We start from the raw sequence: 9,677 nt of genomic DNA, 5'->3' as shown, positions 1-9,677 counted from the left end.
CATTTTCGTAGCGAGTGAAAACCACGCTCCTTCACGAGAAGAAACGTCAGAGGAGTGAAACGAAGCGCGCGTGGAATGAAAAAGTTGAAAAATATCTGAAATTGGCAACACTCATCAATTATCCATCCACGGTTCAATATCTTCCACAAAATAAAAGGGAGGAGAAAAACCTCTGAAATAAAAGAAAGTGCAAATGCCGAAAGACGACGCGTGGCGAAGAACTGGAGCGTTCTCGGCCGCAAGAGTCCAAGCCCCTTCTCGAGTTTTCCTTGGAAAATTAAATAAAATATATCGAAATTAAGAAATTGAATCTGACGTGGCGTCCTTCCCTTCGCTTTTTATAACATAATAACATGATTATAATTTTTATATGCATCTTTACTATTTTTCTTTCTTTCTTTCAAAATACCTTCCGTCTTCTTTGCTTCCCCTTCGTTCCTTGATTCAACATCCAAATCTAATTTCGATTCTTCATCTCCTGTTTGTATTTTCTTTGATTTTTCGAAAGAATTGCTTCTTCAGCAACTTATCAGTGCAGTACGACTGTTTCAATTTCCGGCGAATTTTACCTTTGGTTGCTTGATCTCTCTGTTTTCAAGGTTTCTCGTTGTAACTGGTAAGTTTGTGGCCGATCTGCTTTGTTTTTTTGGATTATATTATTTTGTTTCATTTAATAACGTTTCCTTCTTATTCGGCTCACTGTTCATACCAGAGACAGGAGTTTTTAGTATTTTTTTTAATAGGAAAGAAAAAGTCTTATCTGATTGTTGAATTAGTTCTGATAATGAAATTATGTGTATACAAAAAACATATAGATATACTGAGGGTGGTTTTGGTTTAGGTGAAGTTGCAGGAGTATTCTAGGCTCCACAAGATTTGAAGCAAAAATCCGTTGCTCCCGATGGCTACTGAGGTACACGTAGTTCTATATTTGTATGCTTATGATTGGATTGTTATTATGCACTGTACTTTATTCATTTAGAAGTTTAGATATAAAAAGAAGAAGAAATTGTAATGTAAGCTGTCATTTTTCAGTGTGTACTCCGCATAATTTGAGTCGAATGTTCCGATGCAGATTTGCTATTTCTTTAATTGCTATTGCTATGTTTGCTGGACTTTGAAAAATGCTCCTTTTATGAATTACTACAATTTTTGGAATTACATGCTTCATCTTTCGTATTATTTCATTTTGGTTAATGCCAAGTCGTATGTTCTAGTGTGCTAAAGTATGTATGGACCTGAATCTGCTCTAATGGGAAGGTTAGTAGCAGTTTGGTGTCGTTAGGGTTGTTTTTAGATTGGAAAGTTCTTATATAACAATCCATATATTGTGAAGAGCGTTTCCTGATTGTTACAATGCTGTTGCAAATTTTATATAGGATCAAATTGAAGGCACAGTATCGCCTAATTCTCTTAAATCTGGTATATGCTGTTCCATTGGCAGCCAACAATCCGAGTCATTGACCCAACTGCAGGTGCTTTACTCATTTAAGCATCACCAAACACCCAAGGTTCCATTCTTCGTGTTGCCTAAAACTTTACTTACCTTTCTATTTATAACACTCCCCAATGAGTAATTGTTAATCTCTTCTCGCTATGCTCAAATTTTCCTGTAAAATAGGTTCGGAAGCCCTATACTATAACTAAGCAAAGGGAAAAATGGACAGAGGAAGAGCACCAGAAGTTTCTTGAAGCTTTAAGTTTGTATGGTCGTGGCTGGCGCCGAATAGAAGGTAAGTGCAGAGTGGAGATTATCCCATTCATTCTTTTTCCAGTTATGGTGTGAACAGATCAAGTTACACTTGTTTTCATGCAGAGCATGTAGGCACGAAAACTGCTGTTCAAATTCGAAGTCATGCTCAAAAGTTTTTCTCTAAGGTTTATTGCTTTAAGTTCATTGCAAGGTTTTCTTGATTGAAAAATGATTGTATCTTTTGTGGGCATGCCACGTGTAGACATTTTTAGATAGGTTTTTGTAACTTGCATCTCATACTTTTGCGTTTGTGGTTCTAGGTTGCTCGTGAATCCAATGGTGGCTTTGAGAGTTCCAATAAACCAATTGAGATACCACCTCCTCGTCCAAAAAGGAAGCCAATGCATCCATATCCCCGTAAATCTGTTGTTTCGCTCAAAGGAATATCTCCATCATCTCAACCAGAGAGGTCTCCATCCCCATTTGTTTCAGAACAGGATAACAAGTCGCCCTCATCAGTTCTGTCCGCATTTGTTTTCGATGCAATGGGGTCTTCTGCCTCGGAGCAACCAAATAGATGCTCTTCCCCAACTTCATGTACTACTACTAATATACAATCACTCAATACATCCCCTGTTGAAAAAGAAAATGACTATATGACATCTACAGAGAAAGAGAATGAATCTTTATCATCTGATAAAGTATCAGGACATTCAACTGAGGAGGATATTTTATCTTTGGTAAAATTTCTGCCCTTCTTCATTATATGAAACAACTATTACTGACCTTTGTCTAGAATTTAGAATCTGATCTTCTTTCATCTTCGTGTAATTACCCAGAAATCCAATGAAAATTTTGAAGAACCTGTTTGTGCCAAAGGAAGTGCAGACACAGTAGATGTGCCTTTCACTAGTATTAAGCTTTTTGGGAAAACAGTTGAGGTGAAAGGTTCTGGTAAACCTTCCACATCTAAGAACAGTGTAGAGGGTAATGATGCGGACAGTGAGAGGCTTGTTCAGGCATTACCATCGACATGCTTGGACTTGCATTTGTCAAACGGGATAGTCATCGATAATTGGAGAATGGTACCTTCCAAATCTAATTTATCCCCTTGTATTGAAATCCACTCGGATAAAAAGACCAAGTAAAATACACCGGTAATGCTCCCGTGCCATGGTGGGCTCTTTACCAAGGTCTACCCTTTTATCACAGTACTTCATTTAATCAAACCCGTAAGGACTCTTGTGTCAAAGAGAGGACGAATGAGAAGGAAACTCTAAATGAAAGATCTTCCACGGGTTCAAATACTGGCTCAGTTAGTCAAACAGAAAATAGGGAGAAGAATTCAGATTCTGTTGATTCTTGGTGCCAAGATCTTTCTCCAGAGGGAAAAATGACCTCCCAAAAGAGTAGTAAGGGGTTTGTTCCATACAAAAGATGCTTAGCGGAAAGAGATATGTCCGTGTCCCAGGGGAGGGAGGGAGCGCAAAAAGCCCGAGTTTGCTCATAGTTGCCAGCGCCTTTGTTAGTACGAGCATGACAAATAATCACTTAAGGTGCTGGTTTACATATATTATAGGTAATTTTGTCCTGTTTGTAATATACCATTCTGTATATAAGCCACCTCCAGGTGTCACGTGGATGCCGGAGAAGCAGACGCAGTTTTAACATCTGTGGTTCAATATGGTTATAGCTCCAGAGCTGGAATGGCCTCAGCATGATGGGGTCCGTTTGTGCGTGAAAGAGTCGTGTATCCTAGATTTTTCATGTCAAGCATCGAGTTGAAGATATATATGTACATATATGCATGTTCTGGATGCCGACATGTTTTACTGCAATGTCTGTAATCTTAACTTCTCCCCTTATTAAAATGAACAGTTTGTTTACCCAACTTCAACATAAACGTTGACCGGTTGTGTTCATCTGTGGACGGTAGCAATAATCAATTGTTATGACAGTTCAAGCAATCAATCTCGATTTTGATTGGTGCAAGATCCATTATGAGTAGATGCAATTTTATGTTTTCAGGTGTTGTTTTATAATAGTTATGTTGTATGATTAGATAAACTACAAAATTATAACTAAAAAAAAAAAAGTGAAATGCTTATTACCTTTGCTTCTAAGAAGGATTTCACCCGACATCTGACGGATGCTATTAACCAAAACAGTCTAGATCATGAACCATCCACTAGGCGTGAGCTTTCTCAAATAAAATTCAAATAATAAAATATTACTAATCATTTTGACTAATTTAATTTTTTTCAGTAAGTTTAACAGATAATTCAATTCGTAATCGATTAATTAAGCGAATTAATCAAAAATAATAAATATTAAATACATATTTTAAGCTCAAACCCATTAAAAATTAAGATCGAATTATTTTTTAATAACACTAAACCCATTAAATTATCAAGATCTAATTAAACTTTAACCTAAATAAAAAAAAATACTTCTATTAAACTCAAATTAATCTAACTAAAAAGATTATAAAAAAATTCAATTAATTCGGTCACCGATCAAATTAACCAAACTTTATTAGGTTCAATTAACATTTAAAAAAAAATCGATTCGATTTACAGTTGGTGACCGAATTAACTGTTTAAACATCCTACATCCTAACACGAGTAGAGATGGATCGGAAGATATTCGTTACTAGGAATGAATGGGACCACCAAAGTGGCATCCCAAAATGCATAAACAAACCTTCCAGTACTTACATGCAGGAGAAACGTAAAAGAATAATTAAAAAATAAATAAGAGAAGTTTTGAGCGTGAATAAAATCTAGCAAGCACTCGATTTGAATAAACTCCAAAAATATGGGGTTTGCAGTCTGCTACCTTCGTTGCAAAATGTTGAACCTTTGCAATCATTTTCAATCTCTAAACCCACAGCGTTAATTCCTCGCCAAACACTTGACTCGGATCAAAAGAAGTCTACACCTAAATGAGATTAGCTCTCTTTAGGAACCTGATGGTTCTGCAGTAATACGGCCATATCGATTCCACATAGTCCAGGTACTTCTCCATCAACCACTCTTGAACATCCTTCACCTTTTTTCTCCATACCTCTTTGTAGTCCGTGTTCTTCATGTCTTCCACGGGTTGCCACAAGCGAGCTCGTACGTCTTCCTTCAGCTTTCCACGTGCAACATAATTGTAAGTCAGGAGGTAGTAGGTAGGTAGGTTCTTAATTAGCTGAACCGTCTGCTTGAAGCTGAAAACATACAGCGCACACAAGCCTCTAAGCATCTTGATGTAAAGAGCAACGATCAGGGGACCAAACACCCATAGAGGAGTCAAGTCCTTAGAAACTTCAGCCCCGTATATTAAATTGATGCCGAGGTACCACGGAACACTGCACATGTGGCAAAGCAACTGTTAGTGATGTATGTAAGTATATTGACAGCGCCGCTTCATCCACAAATCAAGTAAATTTCTATTTTTGTTATGGAATGAGAGGACAACTCAATATGGTTGACAAAAGCTATTAATGAGAGAATGGAAACCAAGTTAAATTTTTTTTACCAAATCATCTCAGGTCAAGAACGAGGAACACTGGGATTGATTAACAAGAACAAAATCAGAACCAGGAAACCAGTTAACTTGGAAACGTTTTATCAGAGGTACACCAGAAGTCCTTATAAATCAAGACGAGCTTTATGCTAGTCACTTTTTGCTCTTTACAGTAGACAGCCATTTCGTATCACAAACATAATGCCACACAGTAATAGATCATGTACGCTGCTAGAAAATAATTACTGGAGGGGAGCAGAAAGAGATAATACATTAACTATACTTACAATATTAATAAGGGTAATTTGATTGTTGCATCCAAATCCCAGAAATAACAACAAACTATCTTTAGGATCTCGCTTTTTCCATTACTTGGGGTGTCAATTTGAGTTTCCGATGCATCCCTAGGATGTGCTTCTTCTCCCAAAGCATCATCCACCACTTGACTTGGGGAATGTGATCGCAGCATCATTATCCATTTCTTGAATAATTTCTGAATAGCAGGGGATCCCACAACGTTCTCTCCAGTTTCCGAGGCATAGGCAACTGGACCATTATGAGCCTTGGAAGATTCTATTGTGGCCCCTTCGCCATCTTTTGGAGCAAAAGAAACTTTAATAGAACTCTTTGAAACATTCCCTTCGTTTTCTCTGCCTCCTGATTCATCACTCTGAACACTGCCTTTGAAGGCTGAAATTCTTATATTTTTGGCATTCAATCCGCAAGAATGAGCCCCTATACTGCAAAAATAAGCCTGTCTGAATTTAAATGCTCCAGATGCATACAATGAAAAAAATATTAAATTAGAATAGTGGCAGAATGACACCCACTGCGCCTACTACTATTTTCATATCATAAAAAGGTGTTCTTGTCATCCTCACGTGTAAAGGAACACAAATAAGAATTCTAAGGAAAGAATTGCTCATCCAAGAAGAAAGAACACACCAATAACAAAAATATATGATTTGCATAGACCTGTATTTATAGAGTTAGAGATAGCATCACTGCACCAATCAGGCAATGTTTGACACCATTACCACCCAGAAGTAATAAACAACTTTCCATTTACAACCTCACACTACATCACACAAATTTCTATATGAAATTTTATGCACCAAGTGTACATGTAATTACTATGCTGCATTTTCAACATAGTTAAACTTAATTTACCACTTCTTTCACTAACTTGTTCCTTCACTTCTTTTTCTTGCAAAAAGATAGAACAAAGAAAAGGTCTCCGTTTTATTTCAGTTCAGAGATATAACTCATAGCCTATTTTTCTTCACAGATATTCTATTCAGTTGATCCCCTACCTTCTTTCACTAAAATAAAAAGTAAAATTGGGGGAAGGAAAAATGTGGTAAGAACAAACATTTTGGATCTTTCTTAGAGAGATAAACTCAATATGCTAAATAGAAAGCGTAGTCCTAGTCCTTTCAGATCACCCATACACCATGCAAATTAATCAAACCAACCATTATATTAAGGGACAAGCTTCCAGCACGGAGTTTGTTGCTTAATGAAGAGGGAAATGTTCCTTACCATAAACAAGTAGAGTGCCTTACTGATATGCCCCTCTCCCTTCTCCCAAGCATATGAAGTGTAGCTACAGGTCTCCTTAATGTCAATCCTTTCCTACATGATAAAGGCCTTGAACGAAATGCTACATATGAACCCTGTAATACAATAAAAAAAAGACATTGAAGGAAGGCTACATATGAACCCTAAAATGCAATAAAAATGGGCAGCATACTTTGCATTCAGATAAATACCAAGAGAAAGCTGAGCTCACTATGTTTGTACATGAGGTCAAAAGAGACTTCCTTGATAAACAAAAGTTCTCAAAGCAGTACAAACATGAGCTTCCAGAACAGAATTTTACGTTTCATAGAATTCAACAAACAGCACTTGGATGGACCTAAATGTCCTGGGTGCAAGGTGGGAATTTTTTTAACTTGGCCATCAAACTCTTGGTTTCTAAAGAACTTTACACCAAAGTCCCAATTCATATACTCTTAGTCTAACACTATTGCTAAAAAAAGTTCTTAGAATACCTGCAATTGATGGGTCACCAACACCATAGTTGCAACTTTCACCTCAAGCGCCTGAACATTTATTCAACAAGGCCTGAACATTTATTCAACAAGGCCTGAACATTTATTCAACAAGGCCTAAAGAAATGAAATGAACACGGCATCAAAAGAGATTATAAGCTTTCAACTATATGTAAAGAAACTCTTACAAACAATGATATGAAAGAAATCCCAACAAGAACCAAAAAGGTACCCTGCTGAAACCCAGATAGAACAATACCAGCCATAGTAAGAAACATTACAGGAACATAATTGATCTTGTCCTCATTGTAGCAATCAAATATATCGAGCGAAGATTTACAGTACAGAACAACCAGCAGATATTTACACCAAAATTTGGACGACAACGCCAGGAAAAAGTGAGAGGTCAGTTTAGTTTCCGAAAATTAAAGAGAAATCTATGCATTTAACTTTGTTCTCGGGAAAAGAAAAAAGAAAAAAAGAACTGGGCTGAAAATTTGTGTTATTTTCAGCTTATCAGCACATATTGACATTACATTCCCTCTATTTTCTCAGCATCCAAACAGAGGTTGAAGCTAAAAAAAATCTAAAACAAACCAATTTCTATATGAATAAATTAAATTCCTCGTTCTTTTTAAGGAAATTAAAAATATAAGTCGAATTCAATCCATGACTAATTGCTTTTAATTTGAACAAATAAGTCTTCAGGGAAAAAAAATCCCTAAGTGCATTCAAAATTTTAAGAATAAATTAAAACTAAAACAGATAAGAAGAGGAGGAGACATACCTTTAGACTGTGTGATATCTTCAGCTCCTATCCTCTCCTTCTCCCAAAACAGCTTCAAAATGGAATTTGCTTTATTCTTTTTATCTTCGCTTTATATCTTCAAAAGTAGCAAACAGGGCCATGGTGACACCCGAATTTGTTGTCTCGGGTCAGTTGCATGCTAAAAGAGGGGCTTAACTCAACTTGCAGCCTACCTCAAATGTAAACGGGTCACTCGCTGAAGTCCAGGTCCCTCTGGTATTGGTGTATGTTATTGTTGAGCCCAAATCATCGAGTTCGTGTGGTCTTGTGCTTTTGGATCCATGACAAAGACGGTTAAAATTATAAGAGTAAATTACGGGTTTAGTACTTCAACATCAATTTTGATCCGTTTTAGTACCTAAACTTTCATTTTTTTCACAACCATACCTAACGTTTAGTTTTTGTTTTATTTTAGCACCACACCGTTAATAACTTAACAGATGGTAGGGGTGTAAATGAATTCGTGTTTGTTCGTTTATTTTTTAAGGTGTTCATATTTGATTTGTGTTCGTTTAAATTTTTAATATCATGTTTGCGTTCGTTTATTTATTTTTGACGGTGTTTATGTTCGGTTGTTTAACGTTCACGAATATGTTCGTTTAGCGTCCATAAACACGTTCATTTAACATTCGTGAGCATATTCGTTTGACGTTCGTTTATATAACAACACAAGCATTAAATAAAAATAGTCAATATTTAGTGAAAATTTTCCCTGTACACGAAATCAAATTACTAAAGCCATGTCAATAATTTCCAGTCAATTAGCTGCAAAACTTTAATATCCCAAATCTCCATTAGTCGTATATAGTCTTGAGAAATCCTTTGAATCTAACCAACAAAATAAAATTAGATACGGAATCTCCATTGCTTATAATAGTCTTCAAAGCAGCCAACAACAAGCCAAATCAAGGTTCATTTGAATCTAACCACAAAATGAAACCCTTAAAATACAATCAACCAAGCCCCAAATCATAGATCGAGTAATCATGAAACTAAAATTAAATATTAATCTACAGAAAATTCCCGGGCAAAAAAATCAAGAGTTGAAAGTAAAATAAAAACAGGGATTTGTATTTGTAAAGCAAGTAAATGAAAACGACCGACACGTATAGAACTACCGTTATGATCGGGACGAGGCGAGGAGCACAAAGGCATCGACGGTGTAGAGCACGGTGTTGCAAAAATAAGGTTTATTGTTGACAAAGTTTATGAAAAATGGGGAGGGGAAGAGACTTAGCGGTTAAAATTAGAAAAAGAGTAAAAATGTGAAAGCCTTTCTCCGGAAGTTTTTTTTCTTTTCTTTTTTTAAATAGTAGGGGAAATGTTGAAATTACACCACTGGTGCTTAAACTTATCAGGATTCGTATTTTAAACTTCAAATTTATCATATATTCAATTTAGTATATACATTCACCAATATTTAAAATGTAAAAAGATAAATGAGCTTGTTCATGAAAATAAAAGAACCGAACACACCTATGTTCGTGTTCGTTCATTTATTAAATGAACATAAAAATCATGTTCATGTCCATTTATTAAGGTAATAGACGAACATAAACGAGCTTTAACCAAACGATTCACGAATAGTTCATCAAACATTCAATTCATT

General features: G+C 36.0%; 1 protein-coding gene and 1 pseudogene across 2 annotated transcripts; one reads left to right on the top strand and one right to left on the bottom strand.

The window, feature by feature from the left end:
- The first annotated feature begins 522 nt into the window (after positions 1-522).
- LOC120114885 lies at positions 523-3,610 on the top strand (annotated as a pseudogene).
- Positions 3,611-4,345: 735 nt separating this feature from the next.
- Positions 4,346-8,129, bottom strand: LOC120114884. Of its 2 annotated transcripts, XM_039135659.1 has the most exons (5): positions 8,048-8,129; positions 7,261-7,333; positions 6,749-6,882; positions 5,494-5,946; positions 4,346-5,048 (listed from the first exon to the last, which is right to left on the bottom strand). In XM_039135659.1, exons 2-5 carry the CDS (start codon positions 7,285-7,287, stop codon positions 4,634-4,636), a joined length of 1,029 nt encoding a protein of 342 aa, XP_038991590.1. In that variant the 5' UTR covers positions 7,288-7,333; positions 8,048-8,129; the 3' UTR covers positions 4,346-4,633. The 2 variants fall into 2 exon arrangements, with proteins under 2 accessions (XP_038991590.1, XP_038991592.1); XM_039135661.1 differs by lacking the exons at positions 7,261-7,333; positions 8,048-8,129 and having other exon boundaries at positions 5,494-5,960; positions 6,749-6,885.
- Positions 8,130-9,677: the final 1,548 nt, after the last annotated feature.

Source organism: Hibiscus syriacus, unplaced genomic scaffold (genome assembly GCF_006381635.1).
Source record: "Hibiscus syriacus cultivar Baekdansim isolate YM2019G1 unplaced genomic scaffold, ASM638163v2 tig00110253_pilon, whole genome shotgun sequence".
Classification (NCBI taxonomy): domain Eukaryota; kingdom Viridiplantae; phylum Streptophyta; class Magnoliopsida; order Malvales; family Malvaceae; genus Hibiscus; species Hibiscus syriacus.
This window is presented reverse-complemented; position numbering and strand designations above follow the sequence as displayed.

Bases quoted from the DNA above. Each gene is read 5' to 3' on its own strand.
- LOC120114884 (XM_039135659.1), bottom strand. From the start codon at position 7,287: ATGGTGTTGGTGACCCATCAATTGCAG. The intron at 5,947-6,748 runs GTAAGGAACATT...TTATTTTTGCAG, and splicing joins AGGCACTCTACTTGTTTATG to TATAGGGGCTCATTCTTGCG. The intron at 5,049-5,493 runs GTAAGTATAGTT...CCACATGTGCAG, and splicing joins AAATTACCCTTATTAATATT to TGTTCCGTGGTACCTCGGCA.